Raw genomic sequence first — 26902 nt, 5'->3', positions numbered from 1 at the left:
TTTTTCTTTTTTTCTTCATCTATACAGGTATGTACAAAATAATGAGGTTTAGGTTACCTGTCTTTTTTCAAATAATAAATGTGAATCTGAAAAGTCCATCCACAGAGAGAGAAAAAAAAACAAGCAAAAGCGAAAACGATTGATAAAATGAATAATCGACTCCGCTGGTTTCGTAGACCAGCGCCTTATCCATTGGGCCACGGAGTCTTACTTGCTTAATTATTTACATACTAACACACTTATAATGAAGACAAGTCTCTGCACTTACGTAACAACAAGCCAAGACAAATACAAGAAGAGTTGTACAGAAAGACAACCTTTTGTAATGAAACAAGTTCGGATTCATCAGACTAAACGTTCAAAATCTTAAATATCTAGCTTACAAGATTTGTCTAAAACAAACAAGAACGAGAAAATACGCAGAAACTTGAGCACAAATGCAGACGTCGTGTATCACACTTGAAGTAACTGGACATCCATGGCATCTGCAAAAGAAAAGTTAGAGCTTTTAGTGATTGATTTGATACCTCTAGGAGATATAATATTATCACATAAACCATTTCTATCTGCAAAAACAAACCTTTGTTTCTCCTCTCAAACAGCGCCTGTAATGTTCTCTTCTAATCCGTTCTTAGGAAGAGAATCTACTGAGTCGGATCCAACCTTAGCAGCAGCTTTAATCTCCTCCTCATAAGCTGCAACATGAACTCCAAGAGCCGCACGCCCTGAGGGATCAAGATTCTTTGACCAAGTTGCATCCCATTCTACAGCTTTCGCCGTACTGCAAGCAATACTTGGCCCTCCTGGTACAGTCGCCCTTGCAGCACTCTGCTCAGGAAACCAAAACATATCAGCACGAAGACAAAGGCGGACTGCAAGCTATACTTTTCACTGAATGATATATTTTGAATATTTATGGCATATTATTACCTTGGGGAAGAACTTTTCGAAGATGGTTCTGTAGTAGTAAGCTTCTTTTGTCAGAGGTGTGTTATCCGGGAAGACAAAGCTTGCGTTCGATAACATAGTATCAGAGACCTATACCACGAAAAGGCAAGTTTATGTCAATCTTTTCTAAAGTTCAAAAAAAATGCTTTCAAAATGATTTTTCTTACATGTTTGTTTGCATGATCTTTTAGACCATCAATCCAGCTATACCCAACTCCATCACTAAACTGTTCTTTCTGTCTATACAGAATATGCTGAATTCACCAGAATATGAGAAATTTTGTTAGAACATTATAAGTGTAACTACAGCCTACAGGGTATATATAAAAATAAGGTGCACTAACGGCTTTAGTTATTTGTAAACAAACCTTTGGTAGATAAGGTCGTTCTTCATCATCAAAGGCATTGCGTAGCACCCACTTCTCGATCCTTCCAAGATCAGGCTTGATCATCTTCCATTCTGGATCAATGCTCATTGCGACATTTAAAAATTCTTTATCTAGGAAAGGCACACGAGCTTCAACACCCCACGCAGAAGTTGATTTGTTAGCCCTCAAACAATCAAATTGGTGGAGAGCTTTGATCTGTAAGTAAAGCAATGCAACAACATTCAGTGATGGACAAAATCAGATCACCAAAATAAGTTCTTGGTCTGATGAAAAGGAATTACCTTTCGGCATGTTTCCTCATGAAATTCTTTCTTGTTGGGTGCCTTATGGAAGTACAAGTATCCTCCGAGAATTTCATCAGAACCTTCCCCAGAAAGAACCATCTTTACACCTAAAGATTTGATTTTTCTGGACATAAGAAACATCGGAGTGCTAGCTCTTATTGTTGTCACGTCATAGGTTTCAATATGGTAAATGACTTCCTCAATTGCGTCTATCCCATCCTGGCAATGATCAAGAGTAAGATATTAAGCTGTATTTTTAAAAGAAACAATGAATGATAATGAATCAGATTCAAGGAATTTTTATACCTGAACTGTAAACTGAAACTCGTGGTGGCGTGTTCCAAGATAGTCAGCAACTTCCCTGCCAGCTTTAAGATCCGGCGATCCCTGAAAACAAAAAACGATATAGTTAGAATCTTGACGGGTACACAGCCTTTTAAGAAATTTGATAATAAGGTTGAATTAGTGATGACCTTCAAACCGATGCAAAACGTGTGCAATTGTGAACCCCATTGAGCAGCTTCCGATTGTTCCAAATGGCGTAATGCTACTGCAGCAACAAGAGACGAGTCCAATCCTCCAGATAGGAGAACTCCAAAAGGCACATCAGTCATAAGTCTCTTTATAACAGCCTGAAATTTTTTTTTCTTCAGATTACAGAATCACATTCATATTTCCAAAAACTGTTCAGCAACTGCAATAAACGTCGCAACAAGACAGAACATTTGTAAGACCTTGACGAGAATAAGTCTCCAAACATACCTTCTCAAAAGCATTGCGCAGAACTAAAGGATCATATGGGGTTGAAGGAACCTGTTCAGAGTACCACGGAGGATTGTACCACCTCCTAAGTCCTCCTACAAGAAAGCAAAGCAATAAAGGCATTTCAGGAAAACTTTTACATGGAAGTTTGCCTTGATAGACTAATGGAGTTTAATGGTATACAAACCTTGTTTACTTGAGTAGATGTGGCCAGGAGGGAAAGCCATAAACTGTTCACAATCATCACTAAGCGCTTTCATCTCGGAAGCAAACCAGACAGAACCTATAAAAGAAACAGTAGAAAAGCAATTGATTAGACAAGATAAAATAAGCTTAACCCTATTGATGTGAATTACTTGAGAAAATGTTAAATCATATACCATCAACACCCCATCCAATGTATAACGGGATTACACCAATGGCGTCCCTAGCAGCAATAAAACTTTTGTCGCGTGTATCAAGAAGGACAAAGGCGAACATTCCATCCAACATGTCGATAATTTCCTCTCCATATTCTTCGTACTGCAAGAAAGAACCAAATGCAACAATAGAGATGCTCAGTTACATTTTCATTAACTGGCTATATGAAAAAAGGTTCAACATATAGTAATCCAGAAGCAACAGCTCAATCTTACAAGGTGTGCAATCACTTCACAGTCACTGCCAGTATGGAATTTATGAGACTTTAGCTTTTCACGCAAAACCTTGTGGTTGTATATCTCTCCATTGACCTGACATCGTGAGCACATTTGAATTACTATTCCGATGATACAATTGACAAAGGTCTAAAATTTGACATTTGTTAACACATGAATAGTAAATTGACACTGTTTCAAAGACAAGAGAAAGTACCGTGACAACGATGGTCTTGTTTTCGTTATAGAGCGGTTGGTCTCCAGAAGTAGGGTCAATGATGGCTAAACGCTCATGGGCAAGATAACAATCTTCATAACAATGGAGTCCACTCCAATCAGGACCTCTATGCCTCAACCTACACAAACAGAAGTAATCAATCCAAACAATGAATTCGGGTCTTCTCCAGAAAGATCAAATCTTTTTGGCAGTCAAATCAAATCAGACAGTGACTGATCAATCGATTAAACCAACACATTCTATTCCCTCCTTAAAAAAGTTGAAAACTTTATTCCAAATTCATTCATAAACGATTCTTTAGTAACAATGCGCATCCTTTATAGATGACGAGAACAAGTTGATGGGTGATATGATTGAATGGAAACAGAAGAAGATTGAGAGAGAGAGAGAGAGAGTACCTGCGAGAGAGTTCGATGATACGAGAACGTTTAGCTTGAGTGTTGTCGATGCAACCAAGAACAGCGAGAATCCCACACATTGTGTTTAAGTGTGGTGGTGGCAACGAGAAAACAAGACAACAATGGCTTCTCTGAAGAAACTGATTTATTAGAATTTATAGGGTGGCTTTCAATCGCAGCCGTTGATTTTGACAAATTTATTAGATTTTTTAACCCTAATCCTTTGTTTGTTTAATTTGTTTTTGTTTGTTACTCGTTTTTGTGATTGGGAGAGATTCGTATCCAACTAAGACCAATGATGGTTCATTGTCACGTCACGAGGTCCATTGGTTTTTTTTTTTTGTCAAGTACTTCTTAATGACGTTTGGCCTTTGGCGTTACGAAATCACGGATTGAACGAATGCAGCAACAACGGCTCATTATTGATTTTTATGTGTTTGATCAATGTTTGAAATCGTATTATCTTCATTCTGCCACATTGAAGATTGAAGTAAAGGGAACTATCAAGTTATGTTGTGCTATATGTTCTTACACTTTTCACCTTTCTACAGTATGCTTTTTTTTTTTTTTTTTACTTTATAACTAAAATCTTGTGGTTCTCTGTTGAGAAAACGACGTACTACAATGTTTAGACAAAAAAGAAAGTGAAAAAGCCTTCTTCAATTCAAAGCACAAAAAAGCGAAGGCGAGCTTCTGTATTCTTATTCTCTCGCGGTGGCCGGAGGAGATTCATGGCGAAGGCTAACGGAGCAAAGACTCCGTCGAGTTTGGCGACGGCCAACGGAGCAAACAGTCCTAAGGTTTTGTTATATTCCATTCTGCTTACGCTTCAGTACGGAAGCCAGCCTCTGGTCTCCAAACGCTTCATCGGGTAATATATAAATCTCTGGAACCAACCGAACCTATGCTTCTCAACACCGCTCATGTTGGTGGTTGATAACTCGCGTTCCTACTTTTGTGATTTCTTGCGTTTAATTAACTTTTTATGCAGATGTGTATTTCTGATTTCGCCTCCTTTTATCGATTTGAGTCTGCGAATTGTGGTTCAGAATAATAGTGAATGAAACTTACAATTTGAAGTTATATGCTACGATATGATTATGATGTTGCTGTGAGAAAAATACTATGCTATTTTTTCTACTATCTTAAGCGTTAAGAGATGAATTTGAATCTACTCGTTTGCTACTTTTGTGCCTTGAACTAGCTTCTTCATGTTGTAATCTGAGTATTTGATATTTTGAAGTTACCTTGGCTGATTTCGACATCTATGCCTCCAATTTATGAAGCTAAGATGGGTAGTTAGAACCTAGTAGACTTGGTCATTAGTCCACTTGTTTGTTTCTTAGTTTTTCAGGGTACTATTTTGTAATGCTTTGTGTAATCGAGTATTTTGATCTTCTCTGTATGATATATGATATATCAGGCTCATTGTTATTGTTTTTCAGGAAGGACGTTATTGTAACTACTTTTGTTTTGATATGCGAGATTTTTAAGGTACCGGGTCGATTCTAACCTTTCTACTTTTGAAAATTTTGCATTCCTTTAATACTGTTTTCTGGAAATTCGCATGCTTCCATTTTATCTTCTTTATTTTCAGGTCGTATTTGCTCTGGTTCTCATGGCAAGAGATGGTACTTTGAAGGGAGTAGCAAAAGAGTGGACGTTTATGGGATCCTTGACTGCATCAGGACTTCCTGCAGCCATTTATGCAGTGCAGAACACTTTGTTGCAGATCTCATACAGGAATCTTGATTCCTTGACTTTTTCAATTCTCAATCAGACGAAAATCTTTTTCACAGCATTCTTTACATTCATAGTACTAAGGTAACCTTCTTTTCCCTCCTCTTATGGTATTAAGCTAGTGCCTACATCACATTTATGTTAAGAGATTTGTAATGTGATTCCCTGAATAAAGTTTTTTTTGGCTGCTGCTTCTGTGAAACTCCTCCATGACAGTAGGAATTTCTTGAAATTGTTTTATTAGATAAGGCAACTATTTTGATCTGATTGGATTTGTCTTTTCTTATTTTCAAAAGATGATGTTTGCTTGTTTTATTCTGATAGCTTTATTGGGGTTTAAGGAGATAGTGATGAATTCATAGCAGCTCGATCATATTCATACAAGGCGCAATTTATGTTTGAAAAGTCAAAAGTGTTTTAACTCATCATCTCAGTGACATATTGTAGGCAGAAACAATCAATTCAACAAGTAGGAGCTTTGTGTTTATTGATTATGGCAGCAGTCCTACTAAGTGTTGGTGAAGGCTCTAACAAAGGTCCAAGTGCCAGTAATTCAGATCAAGTGCTCTTTTATGGGATTATCCCGGCCTTGGTAGCCTCATTGCTCTCTGGTTTAGCCTCATCTCTATGTCAGTGGGCTTCTCAGGTTAATTCAGAGTTTAAAAGTCACATTCCAAATAGAAAAATATGTAGTTCAATTTCATACCTAGCCTTACTGTCTCGCATTTACAGGTCAAGAACCGTTCATCATACTTATTGACGGTTGAGATGTCAATTGTTGGAAGCCTCTGCTTGTTAGTAAGTCTCCTTAAATTTCCAGATGGTGAAGCGATTAAAAGATATGGCTTCTTTCATGGCTGGACTGCTTTAACACTGGTAACTACTGATCTCTTTTTTTCCTAAAACGATTCTGTTGATATAGAAAAGCTGTTAATTCTGACTGTTTGTAAGCACTGCTACTGTTCTCACAGGTCCCAGTAATAAGCGATGCCCTTGGTGGAATTCTTGTTGGCCTAGTTACATCACATGCCGGTGGTGTGAGAAAGGTAAGACAAAAAGAAAACCTCCCAATCAGTTTTTTACACAATCAAAAGCTGAAATATTTACTGTGATTTATGTGTCTGCAGGGATTTGTGATTGTGTTGGCATTACTAGTGTCGGCGCTACTTCAGTATGTGTTTGAAGGAAAACCGCCGTCATTGTATTGCCTAGTGGCTCTTCCTATTGTGATGACTAGTATCTCATTATACCAGAAATATCCATACACAGCAAGAAGAAGAAGAAGGTCTAAAGATCCATTCACAGATTAGGTGCCAAATTCAAGAATGGGATATATCTTACATGCCGTAATTAAATTATTTAACTAGATGATAGTGTGATAACATTGGAAAAAGGCTTTGTATTATTGTTACATTGGAGGATGTTAATACATAGAATGAGTCCAATTGTGATCATGTAATGTCAATACTCTAACAAATTATAAAGAATCAAAAGAAATATCATATTTGTATTCCTCTTCACAATTTGAGTTTTTTAATTATGTTTTAGAATTGTCAAACAAATAACGACGTCGTTTAAGTAGTTCTATTGTTGAGAAAACGACGCACAGTGTAGAAAAAGCGAAAAAGCACAAAAGCAAAAAACCCATTCTCTCGACCCAAAAAGCGAAGGCGATCTTCTGTATTCTCTCTCGGTGGACGGAGGAGATTCATGGCGACGGCTAACGGAGGAAAGAGTCCGTCGAGTATGGGCCCTATGGTTTTGTTTTATTCCATTCTGCTTACGCTTCAGTACGGAAGCCAGCCTTTGATCTCCAAACGCTGTATCGGGTAATGATCTCTGTAACCAACCTGAACCTATGCTTCTCTAAATCGCTCATGTTGGTGGTTGATACTCGCGTTCCTACTTTGTGATTTCGTGTGTTTGTTTCGGGATATGCGAGATTCAGTTTTTTTTTTGGGTTTAATTAACTTTTATGCAGAGATGTAGTTCTGATTTCGTCTGCTTTTATCGATTGAGTCTGCGAATTGTGGTTGAGAATAGTGACCGAAACTTACAATTCGAAGTTATATGCTACGATTTTGATGTATTCCTGTTGTTACTGTGAGAAAAAGACTATGATGACTGTTAGATGAATTTGAATCTACTCGTTTGCTACATTGGTGCCTTGAAGTAGCTGTTCATCTTAGTTTTTTTTTTTTCAGGGTACTATGTAATGCTTCGTGTAATCCGAGTATTTGATATTTTGAAGTTACCTTGGCTAATTTTGACATCTATGCTCGAATTATGAAGCTAACCTAACAGCAATGTGTTATGGATAAAGTTATAACCTAGTGGGATTGGTCATTAGACCATTTTGTTTGTTTCTTCTTATACAGTTAACAATGGATTGATTTTCTCTGTCATGGTTTTGGTCACACATCATTCTTTACTTGGTATGATATGTCAGGCTCATCATTATTTTTTTCACAGGAAGGACGTTATTGTAACATCATCTGTTTTGACGTGTGAGATTGTGAAGGTAACCTGATCAATTGTCCCCTTTCTACTTTTCAAAGTTTTGCATCTATGTAATACTGTTTTCTAAAAATTCGCATGCTTTCCATTGTATGTCCTTTATTTTCAGGTCGTATGTGCTCTGATTCTCATGGCAAGAGACGGTACTTTGAAGGGATTATCAAAAGAGTGGACGTTGATGGGATCCTTGACTGCATCAGGACTTCCTGCAGCCATTTATGCATTGCAGAACAGTTTGTTGCAGATCTCATACAGGAGTCTTGATTCCTTGACTTTTTCAATTCTAAATCAGACGAAAATCTTTTTCACAGCATTCTTTACATTCATAATCCTAAGGTAACCTTCTTTTCCCTCTTCTTATGGTCTTGCTTTTGTGATCGAGCGTGGAGCTTTGTATAGTGCCTATATCACATTTATGTTAGGGACTTGTTATGTGATTGCCTGAATAATGTTTTTTTTTTTTTTTGGCTGCTTCTGTGTTCCAAGCGTCTGTTCTGTGTTCAAATGGTTTTATTAAATAAGGCAACTGTTTTGATCTGATCGGATTTGTCTTTTCTTGTTTCCTTACTTTCAAAAGATGATAAAACGTTTCTCAAGATGTTTGCTTGTTTTATTCTGATAGCTTTCGTGGTTTAAGGAGATAGTGATGAATTCATAGTAGCTCGATCATATTCAGACATGGTACTGTTTATGTTTGAAAGGTCAAAAGTGTTTTAACTCATCATCTCCAATGACATATTGTAGGCAGAAGCAATCAATTCAACAATTAGGAGCTTTGTGTTTATTGATCATGGCAGCAGTCCTACTAAGTGTTGGTGAAGGCTCTAACAAAGGTTCAAGTGCCAGTAACTCAGATCAAGTGGTCTTTTATGGGGTTATCCCGATCTTGGTAGCGTCAGTGCTCTCTGGTTTAGCCTCATCTCTATGTCAATGGGCTTCTCAGGTCATTCAGAGTTTAAATGTCACATTCCAAATAGAAAAAGCTGTAGTTCAATTTCATGCATAGCGCCTTACTGTCTCACTATTACAGGTCAAGAAGCATTCATCATACTTAATGACGGTTGAGATGTCAATTGTTGGAAGCCTCTGCTTGTTAGTAAGTACCCTTAAATCTCCAGATGGCGAAGCGATTAAAAAATACGGCTTCTTTCATGGTTGGACTGCTTTAACATTGGTAATTACTGATCTCTTCTTTTCCCCAGTAAACGATTTTCTGTTGATAGAAAAACTGTTAATTCTGATTGTTTGTAAGCACTGTGACTGTTCTCACAGGTCCCAGTAATAAGCAATGCCCTTGGTGGAATTCTTGTTGGCCTAGTTACATCACATGCCGGTGGTGTAAGAAAGGTAAAACAATACAAAAAAAAAACACACACGTCCCAATCAGTTTTTACACAAACAAAAGCTGAAATATATGATGTCTTTATGTGTTGCAGGGATTTGTGATTGTGTCGGCATTACTAGTGACAGCGCTACTCCAGTTTGCATTCGAAGGAAAACCTCCGACATCGTATTGCCTGGTGGCTCTTCCTCTTGTGATGAGCAGTATCTCACTTTACCAGAAATATCCATACCTTGACAAGAAGAAGAAGAAGAAGAAGAAAGTCTAAAGAAGCCTTTTCCATTCACAACAGAGTAGCTGCTATATTTCAACAATAGGATATCTTATCTTTAATGCCAGTATTAGTAATTAGTAGATGATAGTGTGATTCTTGATCCATGCAAAACAGCAAAAGGCTTTGTATTAACTTAACATTGGAAAAGATGTTAATACATGGAATGAGTCCAGTTGTAAGGCCGATACCCTTAGCAGAAATGCAATCCTTTATCCAATCCCCACTACACCAAAACTAAAAATTTAGCCAACACATGACACTTGTCTTGCTGGCTGCAACACAAATATGGTAAAATCGATTAAAAGAGGCACAAAATGACACATTCATTACATTTACTAATATCATCCAAATCTTACCTATAGGAGAAGGAAGGATGGGGAAGTACGATTACAAGTTAGTGTTACTGGGGGATCAAAGGGTCGGCAAAACCAGCATTATCAATCGTCTCAAGTACGGTAAATTCAAAGACAATTATGAGGTTAGCCTTAAGCCCCCCATCCAACACTTAGGGATGACTTCTTATATTTTGGTCTTGTTGTTTATGATGATCGTCTAGTAGACCTTTAGATACGTGTTTCTAGATGATTTCAGACCCGAGAGATTCTTCGAATCTAATAAATTTATAACCGCTTTTCTTCTCGGAATCAAATATAGCTGTTCGACGAATTCTAGGGCTTGAATTTAGGGCAATGTATGAGAAAAGTCGATCGCAGGGTACAATAGGAGTAGACTTTATGACCAAAAGAGAGCGGTATGAAGACTGGAATTTTCGTCTGCTCATGTGGTAAGTAATAAATACTGTCCCTCACATTCACACAACGACGACTCACAGTCAGTAGCATATTCTCTCAATGATAAGCTCTCCTTTTGTGTTCAACATGATTTTTTCATTGCATGTGTATAATGATGATGCGCAGGGATATATCTGGACAAGAGAGATTTCAAAGCATGGTACCCAATTTCATCAGAATTTCTCCTGTTGCTCTTATTGTCTACGATGTTTCCGGTTAAGTCTCTTATTTTAACTCTATCCATGTTCTTTTTTTGCTTTCTCAGTACTCCGAATCAATATTACTTACTTCCAATTCTCAATTTTTTGCAGATAAGCAAACATTTATAAACACATCCAAGTCGGTTGCACAAGTTCGTGCAGAAAGAGGAAGCAATGTCGTTATTGTTCTTGTTGGTAACAAGACCGACCTTGTTGACAAAAGGTAAATAACAAAACTCACCCATTAATAAAATCAAAGCAAGAGATTGGTTCTTGAATTGTGTGTGTGATGTGATTGATTCAACAAAAACAGGCAAGTTACAACAGAGGAAGGGGATAATAAAGCTCGTGAGTTTGGTGCTTTGTTCATGGAGACAAAGATGGGTTCAACATTCAGGTACACACTACCACACAAGTCGATCTGATATAATAAATATTTTCTCTAAAGTGAAAAATACAAAAAAAAAAAAAAAAAAAAAAAATTAACTTGGTTGTTGATGAGTGCAGCCTTTGTTCTCTAAGATCGGATCGGCTTTATATAGAAACGAGGTAGTTTCTTTGGTGGGCAAAATCATCTCAGGCAGAGCATCAAGGAGAGAGCTCAGCAAAATCTTAAGCCAAATTGTTGTTAAATTACATTCTTATACTTAACAGACTCAGCAGCTTAAGCAAAAATAAAAATATCGGACTGATATTATTAATTGTTACAATGAAGACTTTTTATTGGGTGGGATTAGACTAAAATCTCTCTGTGAACATTGGTTTATTCTTCTAATTCTCTGTAATTTCTGCTACTTTGAGATTTTACATTTATGATTAGAAAACACTCGATACTTCTTAAATTAATCAACACACTCGTGTGAGACAAATGGATGACGTGTCAACCAACAATATAAAATAAAGGAAGAGAAGAAGAAAGAAAGGCACAGAACAAAGTCACACACTTTTAGAGTCTTTCAGCAAAAACCCAACCTGAGATTTTTTTTTTGCTCTGCGGCTCAAACAATGTTAGTGATATATATATTTGATTCAGAGAACTCACTCGGTTCTTGCTTTAATCTGTTGAAATTTCCAAATCGAACACACAGTTTTTGTTTTTATGGATTACAACGTCGTTTCTCGACCCCTTTGTAATGGGGTTTTAGGGTTTTTAAGGGTTTAAGCAACCCAAGTGGATTAATCGTGATTTTGCTTGCTTTCTTTCTTTCTTGCAGATTTGAGCGATTAATTGAGCTAAATGGGTTTCAGACCGGTTTATCAATCCCTCACGGAACTATTCCCACAGGTAAGAAAGCTCTGATCTTTGTGGGGTTTCCTTTCCTCACAAAATTTTAGTATGAGAGGACACTTTGTTTTGTTTCTTTATAGAATCGGTTTCTCAGTAAATGTTAGTATAGTATTTTATTAGATCGAAACAGCGAAGAACAAGGAAGCATCATTCTATATTTATTATTCTCAATTAATGTACTATGCAAAATGATTGATCAAGCTATAACTCACGTGCCTTTACATTTTTCATTTGTGTAATAATAATAATAATACATTACAGATTGATCCAAAGATTTTAAGAGTTGTTGCAATTGAGCACCAACATGATGTTGATGAAGCTGCCTCTCTTGTTATTTCTGATATGTGTTCTTTCTCTTCCCCTAATTCCACTCAACCCCTCAACAAGAACAAGTCCAAGGTTTCCGATGACCTTCCTTACTTGAAAGGTATATATATAATATGCTTGTTTTAAGCTTGAGGTTGCTTGTTCTACTACCTAGATTAGCACCATGATTCATGCCTGCTGGTAAAAAAATGGGTTGTTTTGATATGCAGCTGAACCTGATATGCAAACTGACGATGGGTGTTTGTCTCTGTCTCAATGGCTTCAACCATCTAAGCTTCCACATAGTTACCTTGCACTGCTCAACGAGGAATCAACACCTGATGTAAAACCTCCTCCGGATTTCCTCGTGGAGAAAGTGGTTCTGCCAGATCGTGGCGAAGCAACTGGCGTAGGAGGAGGGATCCGAAACATGTATTCTTTTGACAACGTTGGTAGTTCTTCTTTGGTGAAACCTTCTATTCGTGTACAAAGCCGCACCAACAATGAACTCTCTGTAAGCTTCTCAACACATCTCTCTACTTGTCTTTTTTTTTTTAATATCCTTTTAGCAAATCTGAAAGTTGTATAAGCTACCTGCATCTTTTATGCCAGGGAAGTAGCAGTAAGGTTCCTGTGGTTAGACGTTCCTCTCGAAAGTCCGTGCAGCCATGGTCCCCAGACTACTCTGAGGTCAAGTTTCATCACGTTATTAAAGTAGTGTCTGATCTGGAAAGTTTCCTGTTTTGAGGAGCTAACTTCTGTTTACTGTATCAGAAGCTGAGAAGTTGGAAAAAACGGAACAACAACAACCGTGACTTCCCACACTTCTTTAGCAAAGACAGAGCTGTACCCTCCAAGCAATCCAAAAGAAACAATTCCCAATGTTATGCCAGTGAGCGTGTAAGTTCCACATATGATGATCATGCTTTGTGATTTCATCTGTTGTTTCGTGTTATATAAACCATTGATTCTACTCTTTGTCAGGATCGCAAGCAGCGAATTAACGATAACATCAAGAAATTAGGGGAATTGCTCCCACAGAAAGTTGAGGTAACATTATTAGAATTATAGATTTTCTCACATATTACTCATGAGAGTGTGAAGTTGATGTTTGTAATCTTGTAGGATGATCACCCTGAATTGACACTGAATGCCATTATTGATCATGTTAAGCTTCTGCAGCTACAGATGAAGGTATTGTCTTGCTTCTCTCATCTTTTCTTCTTTATCAACTTGTTTATATAGAGCAAATAGATGAAGGTATATGGTTTAGAAGGATGTAAGTCAAATGCAAACCAATAACTCTGAATCAAAATCCAACTAAAAACCGAACCAAAAAATTCTCAATCTAAAGCTTTCAGTTTACTTGGTTTGGCATAAAAACTTCAAGCGTGTATGGTGCGATAGAGAAAGCCAAATGCAAACCAAGAACTCTGAATCAAAAACCCGAGAAATTTTGTGATGTGACGTTTTTGGTTATTATGGATATAGGAGTTAAGTCGGAGCAGGCTGGGAGGAGAACCAGTATCTCGACCTATGACATTCATTGAGGTAATACAGTTATGCATCTGAAGCAAAGATAAATGATATATAGTATGTGTTTGGTTTCTAGAGTGAATATGTTGACAGAGTTTTGTTGTTTGTAATAGGGATACGGTCACTACATTCATCACGAGCAGACGATGACAAAGTCTCTAGAGGAAGTAATGGAAGATCTGCTAACAAATGACTTCGATGCTGCGGCAAACTTGTTGGAGAGCAAAGGCCTTTACTTAATGCCTTTGTCCACTGCCCAAGGCTCCTGCTGACTCCTCACACAAATGCCTCTTCTCCATCTGCAAATCCCAAACACATGGAATCAAAAACAAAGTAAAAAAAAAAAACCTTTAATTAAGACCACTCTTCTGTTTAGTATAAACAACTAGGCCATCAAATCTTTTTTTGTCTAATGACAGAGAGATCAGAAAACTTCCTCAATCTCTTGTTTATGAGATATTCCAAACCAATGTAACCAAAATTTCAGTGGATCTAAAAGTCTTGACATTCTAAGATTAATTACTTATTCCCTTAAACATTCCACTATCTCTCTCATTAACCCACATTAATGAGAACAGAGATGCAAAACTAAAATCGAATGAAGATGATGATGACGTGTTAACCAAAATGGCATCGTCAGCAGAAAAAGGCACCAAGTCACACTTTCACCTAAAAATATATTCTCTGTTTAGTGAAAGAGAGATGAAAAGCTTAAAGCTTTAAACAGAGCAAAGTACCAGTCTTTTTGTATAAACAATCAATCTCTCGCTTCTTCTTCTTTCAGATCCCACCAACTATAGATTCTATTTTGGTTCTTTGGGTCTTGCTGAAAGTTTCTGATTTGCTCAATTCGTCGAGTTCGCCGTTCGAAATCCCAGTGAAATGCGTGGCCTTGATCGATGGTTAGCTGACGCAGTCAGATCAGGTTCATTGGATCACAGTAGTCAAATCCTCGCCGGAGGATTGTTTCTCGACGAATCTGCTCCTTCCTCGTCTGTCTCCTTTGTCTCCTCTAAGGATTGTTCCGTCAATTCGTGTCGATTTATCCGAAAGTCGAGTTTTTTGAAGTTTAGGAGACGAAACGGGACAAGGGAACCTCCTCTGTTTTGTTCTGTCAGTTTATCGATAAATGGTGACGAAGAAGAAGGTGAAGGGTACAATAATGGCCGAAACGGTTATAAAGCGGAGAAAGACTCTGTGTTGATCGGTGGTGGTCAAAAGGCGACGGAGAATCTTAGGGTTAAGGGAAATGGAACTGGAGCTCTCAACACAACCAAGCATTTGTGGGCTGGAGCTTTTGCAGCTATGGTTTCAAGGTCTCTCCTTCTTCTTTACTTTTTCTATGAAGTTCATATTGTTTGGTAGTCTAAAGTTGTAGACTTTTAAGTGTTTGGGGGTTCTTTAGTGAGAATGCTTATAGAGATTTTGTATTGATTTGGTTTGTTGTAGTTTTGGTGGCTCATTGGGTTTTGGTTTGAGTTGAGCAGAACTTGCATTGCGCCTCTTGAGCGGATGAAGCTAGAATACATTGTTCGCGGGGAGCAAGGGAATCTTCTTCAACTCATTCAGAGGATTGCTACAACTGAAGGGATCAGAGGATTTTGGAAAGGGAATTTGGTTAATATTCTCAGAACTGCTCCGTTTAAGTCAATCAATTTCTACGCATATGATACATATAGAGGTCAGCTTCTGAAATTGTCTGGGAACGAAGAAACTACAAATTTTGAAAGGTTTGTTGCTGGTGCGGCTGCTGGAGTAACAGCTAGCTTGCTTTGTCTACCACTTGATACCGTAAGTGAAATAAGATGAAAAACTTCCTTGAGCTTCTTCTTATACCATTCACTTGAGGTTCTTTAGCATTGCTTTTGTGTCGAATTGCAGATAAGAACGGTTATGGTGGCACCCGGTGGAGAGGCATTAGGTGGTGTAGTTGGTGCATTCCGTCATATGATTCAAACCGAAGGTTTCTTTTCCCTATACAAAGGTCTTGTGCCTTCACTTGTTAGTATGGCTCCATCAGGAGCTGTGTTCTACGGTGTCTATGATATTTTAAAATCAGCTTACCTTCATACACCGGAAGGTAAGAAACGGCTTGAACACATGAAACAAGAAGGTGAAGAACTTAACGCTTTTGATCAACTCGAGCTTGGTCCCTTGAGAACTTTGTTATATGGAGCAATCGCAGGGGCTTGCTCAGAAGCAGCAACTTATCCGTTTGAAGTTGTGAGAAGGCGTTTACAAATGCAGTCACATGCCAAAAAGTTAAGCGCGGTGGCTACTTGTGTGAAGATTATTGAACAAGGAGGTGTTCCTGCTCTATATGCTGGCTTGATTCCCAGCTTATTGCAGGTATGATTCCACAACTCTGTCATAAGTTAATCTCTTAAGTCTGTCTTACAGATTTGTTAATCCTCTCATAATTGCAGGTTTTGCCTTCCGCTGCCATCAGTTACTTTGTTTACGAGTTCATGAAAGTTGTCCTGAAAGTTGAATCAGCACAAGGCAATAAGCAAAGTTGTCCTGAAAGTTGAATCAGCACAAGGCAATAAGCAATGAGAAAGGACACGATTACTGGGCTTGTTGCAGAAGTTGCTTCAGAGTTTTTTCGTTTTTTTTTGGTTTACACTGATCCTTTGGAGTTTTTTTTTCCCTTTTTTTACAATAACAGATAGGTTGTGAAACGTTTTTTTTGCAAGAAATAATAAGTAATATGGTTTGCTGTGTTCTCTGATATATTAAAGCTAGCTCGTACAACAATCACTGTCTATTTTTCATCAACGTCACGGAATGTTTGGAAGAATGCCATAAAGACGGGAAATAAAATGAAAACAGATTCTGTTCCTCAAAGGATCAATCTTCATAAGTATAATCACAACTGCCTTCTAAGACATCAAGCCAAGACCACACCATATGAGACTCTTAGAGTTCTCTTTTACTGTTGCCATCCATATTGTTGGTTTCTCGCACCACCCATAGGGTTCTGACCTCTTCCAGAACCACTAGATCCACCGTACTGACCATCACCTTGTGGGTAGTTAGGCGGTCCAAGTGTCCAACACCATAGCCACCTGGTCTAGGACCGGCGTCATGGTGCACCTCGACCTTGTGGAGGATACGATCCGCTGCTGTAACCTCCACGGCTCTGATTATTATAACCACCAGTCTGGTTTCCGCTAGCCTAGCGGCGCTAGGAGGGTACCTGTTTGGCTAGACCTGCAGTAATCACAATTAGTTGATTCTCAATAGACATAACCAATAATGCCTTTGAAATGTCTATTGAGATTTGTCAATGTGATGGGCATCTAATTTTATAGCGGGTAATTCTTATAAATAGTACCCTCTCTATATTACAAAGGATGATGTTTTAGAATTTTCAACAAGATTGAAAATAATAAATGATGTATTATTGTTAATTAATTTTGTTTTCTACTCCTTTGTTATGCTTTTTCTAACACTTGTCATTCAATTGCATGCATACATTGATTTATGTATTGTAAAAGTAAAACCAATAAATAGTTATTTGGTTTTGAATATTAAAATGCATTAAATACACTAAAGAAAATCATCCTTTGTGATTAAAAAAAAAAAATTCTAAAACATCATCTATTCTAATACAGAGGGAGTACTAAAAAATATTTTGTTTCCAAATCTAGCATAATATCTCAAAAATTCCAAAAATAACATTATATTTAAAATTAAAATTTTAAAATACTAAATCTTACCCCTCAAAACTATATCCTAAATGTAAAATTAATAACCCAAATCTTTCAATTTTTAAATTTTGTTAAATAGTGCTATGTTTGAAAATTTTGTGAAGTATGTATTATTTTTGTCTATAAAACATGATTTAGTGCTATTTTAGTGTAGTTTGAGTCTGATTGATGTGTGTTTGAGTTTGTTGTACCGAGGCTGATATTTTTGTCGTTGTTGAATTGATTTGTTTTGTATAGAGGATCGTGATTCTTGCTTCAAGGCAACTGAAAAAATTTATGTTGCTATTGAAGATGGACAACGACGTTGTTGAGAAGCTCCCAACTATTTTGGAAGGTATAGACTTATATCTCAATGAGTTCTGAATCAACCTTCTGCCACATTGCTGGAGTTGAGAAGGATCTAACCAGCTATTGATTTGTTTCAGTCTCCAAAGAATGGTAAGTGATACTTAGTAACACTTATTTTGATTGTTTCTTAATTGTACCAGTCTTAGTCTTACAATGTAATTTTTTTTTTCAGAAAAGGTTTGAACGGTATAAAATCACACAAAGAAATTCTTCTGAAAGTCCATTATCCTTGATAATGGAGGTTCCATTAGTAAAAAATGAGTTTGTTGCCCAAGAACTCTTCTCCGTACGTGAAAGCTAGTGTTTTTTTTGCTATACATTCCACTAGATAATTGGTTTTGAAATGTATAGTCATAATAGTTACTAAAAACTAATTTATCGTTCATTTGTCTTTAAGCGAGCTATCGTTAGAATTTTTGATGAATCTGATAAAAACTAATGCGATGTTTTCAACTATTCATTACTCAATAACTTTTGCATAAATGTGAATGACGAATATGCATGGAGAATACAAAAAAGTTTTAAATTTTCTCGGTATTGTTACAACTTTTCATCCCCTTCAGAAAACCAAATCATCGTATCCAACAAACAAAAATAAAGTCTTTTCACGATATTGAAAACAAAAATATATACAATAAATTAGAAATTGTCTTTGAAGTTGTTATTACTTATTACGATCAACTCATGTGGAAAAAAAAACACTAATTATCTGGAAAGTTACAATAAGTTAGAAATTGACTTTAAAGTTGACAAAGACTAGTTATGTGTAATTTTAAAATAAAGTCCTACGTGCTTTTGTAAGAAATATGGTTTGTTGTGTTCTCTGATATATAAAAGCTTGCTCGTACAAAATGATCTAAACGTAAAACAATCACTGTATATTTTTCATAAACGTAACATAATGTTTGGAAGAATGCCATAAAGACGGGAAAACAAATGAAAATAGATACTGTTCCTCAAAGGATCAGTCTTCATAAGTAGAATCACAATTTCCTTTCAGACATCAAGCCAAGAGCGCACCATATGAGACTCTTTGAGTTCTCTTTACTGTTGCCATCCATAATGTTGGTTTCTCGCACCACCCATAGGGTTCTGACCTCTTCCAGAGCCACTAGATCCACCGTACTGACCACCACCTTGTGGGTAGTTAGGCGGTCCAACACTATAGCCACCTGGTCTAGGACCAGCGCCATATGGTGCACCTCGACTTTGTGGAGGATACGATCCGCTGCTGTAACCTCCACGGCTCTGATTATTATAACCACCAGTCTGGTTTCCGCTAGGAGGGTACCTGTTTGGACCAGGTGCTCCACCACGGGGCTTTCCATAGTACTGGCTGCCAGGTCCACCAGCAGGTAATTGGGGTGGTGGTACGTTGTTGTTCATAGGGTGGTTTGGGCCAGCAGGCCAATGTGGAGCGGCATGAGACTGACCAACACCGTGTTGCTGTGGAGGTAAACGAGAATGTTGCTGCTGTGGATGCTGTAGTTTCTGCTTCTTGGCTGCTTCCTCGTTATGTCGCATCTGTTGCCGCTTTTTCTTTGTCTGGAACTCATGTGATGATTCATATGTTGGTAGACTGTTGACATAAGACAATTTCAGTTTGAGCTGAATCAGTCACTACTAATTTCTTGATCGTTAATAGCTGATGTAAGATGAACCAAATGGGGTTTCATAACAAGAAACTTTAGAGAATTTGATTACCTCTTTGGATCACACGGAAGCGGATCGGTCCAAAAGTACTCAGCATCAAGAGCATCCTTTGCGGATATTCTCTGTACGAACAGACAGATTAAAGCACTTAAATGTCTACACCAAGGCTCTTGATCTCGACAATTTGCTAATATTCCAGACAATGGTTCTCTGTATTAAAAATTCTTTGGTACCTGGGATGGGTCAAGCACCAACATTTTCTCAAGTAGTTCAAGGGCATGGCGATCAAAGCTATAGCAGAAGAGGAAAGGACCAAATGAGATGTCTCCTAGATTAAAGTAACTGTTGTCTAAAAGTATCGCAACTACTTAGTGGTTTACACTTACTGTCTATAGATCTCTCTTACGCGTCTCTTTAAGGGCCTAGGTGATTTCATCTGGTTATACCAAGGCATCTTGGAAACTCCAGGCCAATTGTTTTCATCAGGTGATCCACAAAGTTCATAAATCTTAGTCAATTGTTCATTCTGGAAAAACATACATTCAAGTAAAATGCTAAGTGGAAACATCATCAAAGAACACTGTACTAATACACATCGCTAATAATCAAAAGATGAAATACTGACCTCAGTTTTCCCAGTCAAGATTGGTTTTCCATTCAAAAGTTCAGCAAATATGCATCCAACAGACCACATGTCAATCGCTGGTCCATATTTAGTTGCACCAAGTAGCAATTCAGGGGGTCTACAGCAGAGAGTAAAATGCAAATATAAGAAATACTTACTCTTACTCTCTGTTATGTATATAACTTCAAAGTTCGTAGGCATACATACCTATACCACAATGTGATAACACGGTTTGTAAGGTTTCCAGTATGATCATGAGAAAATGACCGAGCAAGCCCAAAATCCGCAAGCTTTAAGTTTCCCTCGTTGTCAATAAGTAGATTTGAACCTGCACCGAGATATTATTGGTAAGCTATCTCATAAAGACAGGAGAACCAAACAGTTCAACAATGAATTTTTTTGGAATAGTCACCTTTTATATCACGGTGAAGCACTTGGTTCACATGACAATAGTGAAGCCCAGTGAGCAGTTGCTTCATGTAACACTTTTTTTACAGATGTTCAAATGTCAGACAAAGTCGGAACAATAAGGTTTTTGCAAAGGCTACTACAACAAAGTATCTAGCCATGCAATACCTTTATCTGAGGGACAGTAAATCTCAGTCCAGGACGATCAGCAAGTCCAGTCAAGTCATGATCCATGTACTCAAATACCATGTATATTCCACCCTTGTATTTGTTATTATCTAAAAATTGAAGCAAAGCAACAAGCTTTAGGCGAGTGTAAAGAGTTTCAATAGATCAATCATAGCCGTATCTAAGTTCTACAGAAAACAAATTTAGAACTTCAAAAAGGTTTCACTAACCTGGCTTTCCTTGATCATCCCTATCTCGACCTTTTAAAGACAAAAAAAAATCACAAAACTGTACATATCAAACTTAACGCATCTTTTAGCAGAATTTATAAAGCAATTACAAGAAAAGATAAGGGTTGCTTATTACCTGGAGAAGTCACAATCTCTTTCAAATGGATGACATTTTCATGATGTAGCTTCTTCAGAATTTTAATCTCCCGGATAGCTGTTATCGGAAACTTCACGCAAACAGTGATAAGAAAACATAAGTAGTCCTCATGGACTCACAAAGTTTGCAACTTCTCTAAGCTAATAGTCACATATAGCTTACCCCTTCTCTTTCATTGTCCATACGGATCTTTTTAAGAGCCACGATTTCACCAGTTTTGATTTCTTTAGCCATGTAAACTTGACTGCAAGACCAAAGCCAAATATATAAATCTAAACCCCAACTCATATAGGCAGAGCAACAGACGCACTTAACTACTATATCAAGCATACAAATCTTAAGAAACTGAGGATTCCCAATTCACTCAATCAACAAAATCAAGCCTATAGAGATAGAGGCAAGGTTAACAATACAGGTATCAACACCTACCTATATGGAATTATACAAACGAAATCGCTTAAAAATTAGATCTTGAGCACGAAACCAAATCAATTCGAATAAAGGAACAAAACCCAGATAAAGAAAGAGACAAGAATCGAGGGACGCATACCCGTAAGTTCCTTCACCAATCTGTTCTAGCTTCTCGAAGCAATCGACACTACGAGATCCCCAAATCGGAGGTGGCTCTTCAAGATTCAACTGCCCAAAAGCCGCACCCGCCATTATTATTATTCGCTCGTTACTTCTCCTATAGAAATCTCAAAACTCTCTCAACGAAATTACTCAGACAATGTTAGCTTCGCTCTTGGCCTTTGTCTCCGGCTACTTTAAGGTTTTAGCCCCTTTACGGTGGTGTGTATGTGTGTCGGCTTCGCGGAAGAAAAAAAACAAAAAAAACCTAAGCTTCTTTATTATATCCGGAATAAATCTCTGGTTTAAACCGGTTCTTCAATGAACTCAAATCAAACCGGGTATAATCTGGTTTAGACTTTTTATGTTTGGTTCTCTTCTCCTGTGTTTATTATGTAACTGATTTCTATTTAGTAAACTTTATTAATTTGAAATAGTAGTAGTGTAACGATATTACTGAAACAGAGAGATATGATGAGTACATTGAGAACACAAGTCAAGCAGTATATATATTTTTACGAAAAAGAGTTCCTAATTTCTAAATTCTCTATACACATTACATGTGTGGTTCAAGAAAACCACTCTGTTGATAAATAATAGCAGCGTCTCCTCTCCAAAAAATTTATAATCAAATTTTCAGAAGAAAGAGATGAGAGACTGGTCCTTGACTAGTTTGACCCTCTCTTGCCTCTTAAGCTTCCATAATATTTTTTATCCTCTTAAGCTTCCATAATATTTTTTATTTGCAGACTTGAGAAATTGTTACCACTCCTGTGAAAAGCTTATAGGAGAAATCTTTTGCTTCTATGCACAAAAGGGTTGGTTTATGGAGATTTGAAGAAGCTTTACTACATCTGTACGAATTAAGCCAAGATAAAAAAAAAAAAAAAAAAAAGGGTTGAGAATTTGAGTATGATATAATGTAACAATAAGAAGAGATGAGAAAATCAGAATATACCAACCAAGTTCTTAAGCTGTTCCAGTGATCAGTTTTTCGCGTTGATCGAACTTCTTAACCTTAATGATTCCAATTAAAACTTGGAGGCTGAAGAAAGCACATACTGTATATGCTAGAGTAGCAGGTGTCTGAGAACAGAAAGAAACAAGAACATTTGTGGCAATGAGATATGTGACAAAAAGAACAAGAGGGATTGGATTTGATGAGTGACAACTTACTTTTAAAGAATTCAGATACAAAATTGTTGCGAGGTTGACTAAGCTTCCTGCAGCAACAGCCTGTAGGGAAACACATTGGGTTAAAGAACAGATTGACGAGTTTTCATGTACAAGATGTAAAAAAAATGAAGAGAAGGGGAAGCTCTACTTACACTTCCTACTGTTTTTTGAACAGCTGCAACACGTTGAAATGCTCTCTCAGACTCTAGCGCGCGGACCCTAAGCTTCAAATCACCTTGCTCCTGTGGAAGCATAGAGGTGAAAAATAAACTCATTAGATCACGAAAAGAAAATCATGTAGATTGGGAGTTTTGTAGTGGGTGGATCTGTTTGTATCTTACAAGTCGTTCAATGACTACAGCTAGCTTTTCAACTCTATCAGCTTGTCTAAATAGATTGTAGAATGCTTGTGATTGCCTGTCCCATCTCTTTCTCAGGTCCTACATTAGTTAATATGATTGCATATGAGAATATAAAACTATGGACGATAAGATCATATCTGGAGTAAAAGATAAGACATGCTATTACCTTCACTACAACTTCTACACCAGCTTCCCGGAACCGTAGCAATTCCAAAGCATAGCTGGTGAAAAATAGGTTGAGTACTCTTCTGATTAACAAGAAGATATGAAATATAGTGTGTGCAGACTCACGGTTTTGCAATTTCCGTTATATCAAATCGTGGGTCAAGACCTTTGCCGATGCCATCCAATACTGCAGAGAGAAAGTAAACATTAGTATACTTTTTGAGTTTTAACACACACACAAAAAAAAACATGAAATGAATGGTCAAAACAAACTCAAATGACATTACAAACCTGAAAAGGCTCTAACAACAAATGTGAATGTGGCAGGGAACCGGAAAGGTTGATCAGCTGCAATGGCTAATAAATCTTCTCCGATTGCAGCTAACCGTTGCTTCTTTTTCTCTTGCTTTTCTTCCTTGCTTAGTGGCTTCTTGAACCCTAGCTCTTCTGCTGCTGCTAATTCTTCTTTCTCCTTTCTTTGTGCAGCAAGCCGCTCTTCAAAACTGTAACACAATCAGCTGATTGATATTATGCACACACTCTCATACATAGTTTAGAGAAACCAAACAAGAAACTAGGATTTAATAGGAAGCACGATCATACAAGACAAGGGTACAAGGATCCAGTAAATCACCTGTTGAGAAAAAATAGTGCTGTTCTTCTAACTGCCGTCAAATCTCCAGTTGGTACAAGCACACCCATTTGAACCATAGCGTCAAGTACCTGCCACAAGATTGTTTATTGATATACATATAATTACGTATGAGCTCAGGTCGTGCAAAGGAACATGGAGGTAGAAGATTGATAGTGAGAACACCTTAGAGACTTGACTATACCTTATCTGGGTCTTTCTCGTAGACACCATAGAATGCCTCCAATAAACCTTCTCTAATATTTGGGCTAATACTGCAAGAAACAATGAAAAAAAAGTTGTGCAGAACCATAAGTTTAACAAATATGATAAAGGAGATCACGCTTCTTCACCAAATTGAGATGAAGCAGTTTTTCACATAGTATACAATAACCCTGTTATAGCATAAATGTAGTACCTTCCCATCATTCCAAAGTCGTAAAATATCAGCCGCCCACCATTGACATCATCAACCGCAATATTCCCAGGGTGCTTCAGAAAGTTACATAAGCAAAATTAGAATGTAGTTTTTTTTTAGTATTGGACACCAAATTAGAGATTATTAACACTAAGTGTTGAAAAAAAGATAGAGACTTACAGGGTCGGCGTGGAAGAATCCATGAGATAAGATTTGCTCCAGGTAAGATTCAACTGCATATCTCCCTAGCCTGCATTGTACCAAGTTATAAATCAACACCAACAAGACTACTTTACGCTTTTCAGAGAAATACCAATATAAGACAGGGAATAAGATGTACAAAAACACAAACCTTTTTCGATCAACACCTAACTGATCTAAGGCTTGTATCTTGTTAATCTTAATCCCAGGGACATACTCCATTGTCAGGACCTGCAAAGAACAGAATGTTACATATTGCACTCGAGGTCAAATCAAGGCTTCATATATGGTGAAACAATGGTGATAGGTAGTAATTACCTGAGGTGTAGTATATTCCCAGTAGATAGATGGAACTTTTACATACTCTAAGTCTTTGAAGTTATTAGCAAACAATTCCGAATTAGCTGCTTCTTTTGTGTAATCAATTTCCTGAAAAATATAGCACATTGTTTCTACTACGCGAATTGGGGAAAAGAAAGGAATATATGATTGAGCTTCTGCTCTCAAAGGTCAATTAGCAACAAAAACAAACAAACTTATTCATAAGAAGCGATGAATCATTAAACTACATCACCATACCTGGTACAATACACTGGCACATTCATCATAGATTGCAACCCAATCTCTCTTTGCACCATCTGATTTTGGGTCCACCTTTTGAAGATACTCAGCAATCACCTATATATAAGCATAACAAATCTCAGCAGATCATCATAAAACAACTTTAGAAGAGCGCATAAGCAAATCATGAGACAAGGACAGTTGCAACATGGAACAGCTTTATATTAACTATGGTAGAGACGCACTAACCCTCAAGTTTTTAAGGTCAATATCAAAGAGATCCTTCAGACCGGGTCTCTGTACTTTAAGGACAACTTCTTGACCCTTAAGTCTTGCACGGTGAACTTGGCCTGTATTGATTTAGAATCAAAAAGTCAAAACCCATTATTATTATCATCATTTTATTGCAATTTGTATGAGAAGATTATCACAAAGACGTTACCAAGACTAGCTGCAGCAATAGGTTCATAATCAAAACGGTCGAAAATGTCCTCAACAGATCCTCCAAGCTCCTCTTCAACAATGGACAAAGCAGTAGCAGAAGGGAAAGGAGGAACTTGATCCTACAAAGCATAAGATTAAAACTTTTAAAAAATGCTACAAAGAAGATACCTCACAAAGCCACAAGTACCATTCATATTGAACAAGAAGAAGAAACCAAACCTGAAGTTCTGACAATTGATCAACATACTCTTGAGGAAGAATATCAACTCTAGTAGAAAACTGTTGGCCAATTTTAATAAACGTAGGACCTAATCTCAAAATGCTTTCTTTCAACCACTTAGCCAAAACCTTCCTTCTTAAAACCTTCTTCTCCTCAGTCATTCCCCCTAATATACATAATTTTTTTTCAAAGAATTAAGACAAATGAGAAAATGGTCCTAAATGTAAGCAAAACAAAAACAATGTAACAACCTTTGTAGGAGAACTTCTGATTGCTTAACCAAGTCCTGAAAATAAATTGTACAACAAATCCCCAAATCTCCAATGTTCTTTGTATAGTTGAGTAAGTCTTGAACCTGTTCCATCGTCCACCAGGTGCTACAGAAACCTGAAAACAAAAATTAACAGAATTTATACAAAAATTAAAAAAGAATACAACTTTAATGTGTAATTAACATACCTCAACTTGTTTCTGTGGAGTATTCTTAAACCAAGCATCCTCTTGACCAATATCTTCAACTCTCTTCTTCCTCACATCCTCTTTTCTCTTCTTCGAGACTTCCTCCGTTTCCACCGTTACGCTTCCGTTCACATACTTCACCAAACTACCGTAACCGTTTAAACGAGCGCTTCCGTTACTATCACCGTTGACAGATTTCCTCGCTGAGCCGTTACCGTTTAAACGAGCACTCCCGTTATAATCGCCGTTGATCACTGCATTCTCACCACGACGATCTTCAACCGCGACGGTATCGTCTTTTTTAGAAGCTCTGATCAATCTCGTACGAAACTGAAGGTTTCTGTAGCTTAACCGGTTTCTTGATAAGAAAATCCCAGGGAATGAAACGGAACGAGTGATTGTTGTAGATGATGAGTGTCTTGAGTTGAAATTGATGTTCGGTAGAAGCAGAGACGACGATGATGAAGAAGAAGAAGTCGCCATTGTTGATAAGTTTCGGAAGAGATCTCGAATCAAAAACCCTAATTTAACATTCCGTGGACGAAAAGAAGAGATTTTTGATGATGATGAAGAAGACTTGTTGGCACTTCGCAGTGAGAGAGGAAGGATTCGAGGTTCAGAATGAAGCAGCAGAGACAGGGAAGAGAAAAAATAATAATAATTAAAAAAGGGGTGGATATGAAAAGGACACGTGTCATGAGATGAGATGAGTCAAGAAGATGTTTGTGTGTTCTGATTGGTTGTG

General features: G+C 37.4%; 8 protein-coding genes across 16 annotated transcripts; 5 read left to right on the top strand and 3 right to left on the bottom strand.

Annotated features, from left to right (window-relative positions):
* Positions 1-245: 245 nt before the first annotated feature.
* LOC104762668 (asparagine synthetase [glutamine-hydrolyzing] 2) lies at positions 246-3913 on the bottom strand. 2 transcript variants are annotated; one of them, XM_010486002.3, is made up of 14 exons: positions 3655-3913; positions 3236-3374; positions 3019-3114; positions 2764-2905; positions 2571-2666; positions 2384-2478; positions 2095-2253; positions 1928-2008; positions 1619-1840; positions 1317-1532; positions 1116-1202; positions 931-1038; positions 581-828; positions 246-485 (listed from the first exon to the last, which is right to left on the bottom strand). In XM_010486002.3, exons 1-13 carry the CDS (start codon positions 3732-3734, stop codon positions 595-597), a joined length of 1755 nt encoding a protein of 584 aa, XP_010484304.1. In that variant the 5' UTR covers positions 3735-3913; the 3' UTR covers positions 246-485; positions 581-594. The 2 variants fall into 2 exon arrangements, with proteins under 2 accessions (XP_010484304.1, XP_010484303.1); XM_010486001.3 differs by having other exon boundaries at positions 2095-2268; positions 3655-3786.
* LOC104762667 (UDP-N-acetylglucosamine transporter ROCK1) lies at positions 3881-6914 on the top strand. 2 transcript variants are annotated; one of them, XM_010486000.3, is made up of 7 exons: positions 3881-4525; positions 5100-5148; positions 5252-5478; positions 5842-6040; positions 6127-6270; positions 6366-6440; positions 6522-6914. In XM_010486000.3, the coding sequence occupies exons 1-7, from the start codon at positions 4386-4388 to the stop codon at positions 6702-6704; spliced, it is 1017 nt and encodes a 338-aa protein (XP_010484302.2). In that variant the 5' UTR covers positions 3881-4385; the 3' UTR covers positions 6705-6914. The 2 variants fall into 2 exon arrangements, with proteins under 2 accessions (XP_010484302.2, XP_087355131.1); XM_087499005.1 differs by having other exon boundaries at positions 5829-6040.
* A 19-nt stretch (positions 6915-6933) lies between these two features.
* On the top strand, positions 6934-9710 carry LOC104762665 (UDP-N-acetylglucosamine transporter ROCK1). Of its 2 annotated transcripts, none has more exons than XM_010485998.3 (7): positions 6934-7223; positions 7867-7915; positions 8021-8247; positions 8656-8854; positions 8942-9085; positions 9184-9258; positions 9348-9710. In XM_010485998.3, the coding sequence occupies exons 1-7, from the start codon at positions 7105-7107 to the stop codon at positions 9519-9521; spliced, it is 987 nt and encodes a 328-aa protein (XP_010484300.2). In that variant the 5' UTR covers positions 6934-7104; the 3' UTR covers positions 9522-9710. The 2 variants fall into 2 exon arrangements, with proteins under 2 accessions (XP_010484300.2, XP_010484301.2); XM_010485999.3 differs by having other exon boundaries at positions 7022-7235.
* Positions 9711-9760: 50 nt separating this feature from the next.
* LOC104762666 (ras-related protein RABH1a-like) lies at positions 9761-11360 on the top strand. 2 transcript variants are annotated; one of them, XM_087499007.1, is made up of 6 exons: positions 9761-10005; positions 10241-10311; positions 10445-10533; positions 10630-10741; positions 10832-10915; positions 11026-11360. In XM_087499007.1, the coding sequence occupies exons 1-6, from the start codon at positions 9901-9903 to the stop codon at positions 11069-11071; spliced, it is 507 nt and encodes a 168-aa protein (XP_087355133.1). In that variant the 5' UTR covers positions 9761-9900; the 3' UTR covers positions 11072-11360. The 2 variants fall into 2 exon arrangements, with proteins under 2 accessions (XP_087355133.1, XP_019095896.1); XM_019240351.2 differs by having other exon boundaries at positions 9874-10005; positions 10182-10311.
* A 76-nt stretch (positions 11361-11436) lies between these two features.
* Positions 11437-14167, top strand: LOC104762664 (uncharacterized). 2 transcript variants are annotated; one of them, XM_010485995.3, is made up of 10 exons: positions 11437-11525; positions 11733-11803; positions 12194-12233; positions 12343-12626; positions 12725-12802; positions 12887-13012; positions 13097-13162; positions 13238-13306; positions 13604-13663; positions 13762-14167. In XM_010485995.3, the coding sequence occupies exons 2-10, from the start codon at positions 11756-11758 to the stop codon at positions 13918-13920; spliced, it is 930 nt and encodes a 309-aa protein (XP_010484297.1). In that variant the 5' UTR covers positions 11437-11525; positions 11733-11755; the 3' UTR covers positions 13921-14167. The 2 variants fall into 2 exon arrangements, with proteins under 2 accessions (XP_010484297.1, XP_010484296.1); XM_010485994.3 differs by having other exon boundaries at positions 11439-11525; positions 12068-12233.
* Positions 14168-14256: 89 nt separating this feature from the next.
* LOC104762663 (putative mitochondrial adenine nucleotide transporter BTL3) lies at positions 14257-16381 on the top strand. Of its 3 annotated transcripts, none has more exons than XM_010485992.3 (4): positions 14257-14964; positions 15136-15439; positions 15530-15997; positions 16075-16381. In XM_010485992.3, the coding sequence occupies exons 1-4, from the start codon at positions 14531-14533 to the stop codon at positions 16177-16179; spliced, it is 1311 nt and encodes a 436-aa protein (XP_010484294.2). In that variant the 5' UTR covers positions 14257-14530; the 3' UTR covers positions 16180-16381. The 3 variants fall into 3 exon arrangements, with proteins under 3 accessions (XP_010484294.2, XP_087355129.1, XP_087355130.1); XM_087499004.1 differs by having other exon boundaries at positions 14335-14964; positions 15098-15439; XM_087499003.1 differs by lacking the exon at positions 16075-16381 and having other exon boundaries at positions 14303-14964; positions 15530-16003.
* A 2185-nt stretch (positions 16382-18566) lies between these two features.
* On the bottom strand, positions 18567-21797 carry LOC104762661 (cyclin-dependent kinase C-2). The gene is made up of 12 exons (XM_087499002.1): positions 21501-21797; positions 21113-21194; positions 20930-21020; positions 20794-20823; positions 20564-20673; positions 20400-20472; positions 20195-20315; positions 19988-20105; positions 19749-19888; positions 19596-19653; positions 19414-19484; positions 18567-19288 (listed from the first exon to the last, which is right to left on the bottom strand). The coding sequence occupies exons 1-12, from the start codon at positions 21611-21613 to the stop codon at positions 18754-18756; spliced, it is 1542 nt and encodes a 513-aa protein (XP_087355128.1). The 5' UTR covers positions 21614-21797; the 3' UTR covers positions 18567-18753.
* Positions 21798-22003: 206 nt separating this feature from the next.
* LOC104762660 (protein ACTIVITY OF BC1 COMPLEX KINASE 8, chloroplastic-like) lies at positions 22004-26840 on the bottom strand. 2 transcript variants are annotated; one of them, XM_087499000.1, is made up of 20 exons: positions 26158-26840; positions 25950-26085; positions 25698-25864; positions 25477-25597; positions 25284-25384; positions 25053-25151; positions 24792-24902; positions 24625-24704; positions 24453-24522; positions 24273-24346; positions 24060-24129; positions 23858-23946; positions 23515-23726; positions 23350-23410; positions 23225-23279; positions 23038-23136; positions 22849-22938; positions 22697-22756; positions 22483-22606; positions 22004-22374 (listed from the first exon to the last, which is right to left on the bottom strand). In XM_087499000.1, the coding sequence occupies exons 1-19, from the start codon at positions 26638-26640 to the stop codon at positions 22490-22492; spliced, it is 2295 nt and encodes a 764-aa protein (XP_087355126.1). In that variant the 5' UTR covers positions 26641-26840; the 3' UTR covers positions 22004-22374; positions 22483-22489. The 2 variants fall into 2 exon arrangements, with proteins under 2 accessions (XP_087355126.1, XP_087355127.1); XM_087499001.1 differs by having other exon boundaries at positions 22479-22606; positions 26158-26802.
* Positions 26841-26902: the final 62 nt, after the last annotated feature.

This window comes from Camelina sativa, chromosome 18, assembly GCF_030686135.1.
Source record: "Camelina sativa cultivar CO46 ecotype springtype chromosome 18, ASM3068613v1".
NCBI classification, from domain to species: domain Eukaryota; kingdom Viridiplantae; phylum Streptophyta; class Magnoliopsida; order Brassicales; family Brassicaceae; genus Camelina; species Camelina sativa.
This window is presented reverse-complemented; position numbering and strand designations above follow the sequence as displayed.

Bases quoted from the DNA above. Each gene is read 5' to 3' on its own strand.
- LOC104762660 (XM_087499000.1), bottom strand. From the start codon at position 26,640: ATGGCGACTTCTTCTTCTTCATCATCGTCGTCTCTGCTTCTACCGAAC. The intron at 26,086-26,157 runs GTATGTTAATTA...TTTTGTTTTCAG, and splicing joins CTCCACAGAAACAAGTTGAG to GTTTCTGTAGCACCTGGTGG. The intron at 23,411-23,514 runs GTTTGTAATGTC...TTCTCTCTGCAG, and splicing joins TGTTGTTAGAGCCTTTTCAG to TATTGGATGGCATCGGCAAA.
- LOC104762666 (XM_087499007.1), top strand. From the start codon at position 9,901: ATGGGGAAGTACGATTACAAGTTAGTGTTACTGGGGGATCAAAGGGTC. The intron at 10,006-10,240 runs GTTAGCCTTAAG...AGTCGATCGCAG, and splicing joins AATTCAAAGACAATTATGAG to GGTACAATAGGAGTAGACTT. The intron at 10,916-11,025 runs GTACACACTACC...TGATGAGTGCAG, and splicing joins AAGATGGGTTCAACATTCAG to CCTTTGTTCTCTAAGATCGG.
- LOC104762661 (XM_087499002.1), bottom strand. From the start codon at position 21,613: ATGGCGGGTGCGGCTTTTGGGCAGTTGAATCTTGAAGAGCCACCTCCG. The intron at 20,674-20,793 runs GTTAGTGAAACC...TTCAATTTTTAG, and splicing joins GGATGATCAAGGAAAGCCAG to ATAATAACAAATACAAGGGT. The intron at 20,473-20,563 runs GTATTGCATGGC...CTGTAAAAAAAG, and splicing joins TTACTGTCCCTCAGATAAAG to TGTTACATGAAGCAACTGCT.
- LOC104762665 (XM_010485998.3), top strand. From the start codon at position 7,105: ATGGCGACGGCTAACGGAGGAAAGAGTCCGTCGAGTATGGGCCCTATG. The intron at 7,224-7,866 runs GTAATGATCTCT...TTTTTTTCACAG, and splicing joins ATCTCCAAACGCTGTATCGG to GAAGGACGTTATTGTAACAT. The intron at 7,916-8,020 runs GTAACCTGATCA...CTTTATTTTCAG, and splicing joins TGACGTGTGAGATTGTGAAG to GTCGTATGTGCTCTGATTCT.
- LOC104762664 (XM_010485994.3), top strand. From the start codon at position 11,756: ATGGGTTTCAGACCGGTTTATCAATCCCTCACGGAACTATTCCCACAG. The intron at 11,804-12,067 runs GTAAGAAAGCTC...AATACATTACAG, and splicing joins TCACGGAACTATTCCCACAG to ATTGATCCAAAGATTTTAAG. The intron at 13,664-13,761 runs GTAATACAGTTA...TGTTTGTAATAG, and splicing joins GACCTATGACATTCATTGAG to GGATACGGTCACTACATTCA.
- LOC104762663 (XM_010485992.3), top strand. From the start codon at position 14,531: ATGCGTGGCCTTGATCGATGGTTAGCTGACGCAGTCAGATCAGGTTCA. The intron at 14,965-15,135 runs GTCTCTCCTTCT...TGAGTTGAGCAG, and splicing joins TTTGCAGCTATGGTTTCAAG to AACTTGCATTGCGCCTCTTG. The intron at 15,440-15,529 runs GTAAGTGAAATA...GTCGAATTGCAG, and splicing joins TTTGTCTACCACTTGATACC to ATAAGAACGGTTATGGTGGC.
- LOC104762667 (XM_010486000.3), top strand. From the start codon at position 4,386: ATGGCGAAGGCTAACGGAGCAAAGACTCCGTCGAGTTTGGCGACGGCC. The intron at 5,149-5,251 runs GTACCGGGTCGA...CTTTATTTTCAG, and splicing joins TGATATGCGAGATTTTTAAG to GTCGTATTTGCTCTGGTTCT. The intron at 6,271-6,365 runs GTAACTACTGAT...CTGTTCTCACAG, and splicing joins GCTGGACTGCTTTAACACTG to GTCCCAGTAATAAGCGATGC.
- LOC104762668 (XM_010486001.3), bottom strand. From the start codon at position 3,734: ATGTGTGGGATTCTCGCTGTTCTTGGTTGCATCGACAACACTCAAGCT. The intron at 2,479-2,570 runs GTTTGTATACCA...GCTTTCTTGTAG, and splicing joins CATCTACTCAAGTAAACAAG to GAGGACTTAGGAGGTGGTAC. The intron at 1,203-1,316 runs GTTTGTTTACAA...TGGTGAATTCAG, and splicing joins AACGACCTTATCTACCAAAG to CATATTCTGTATAGACAGAA.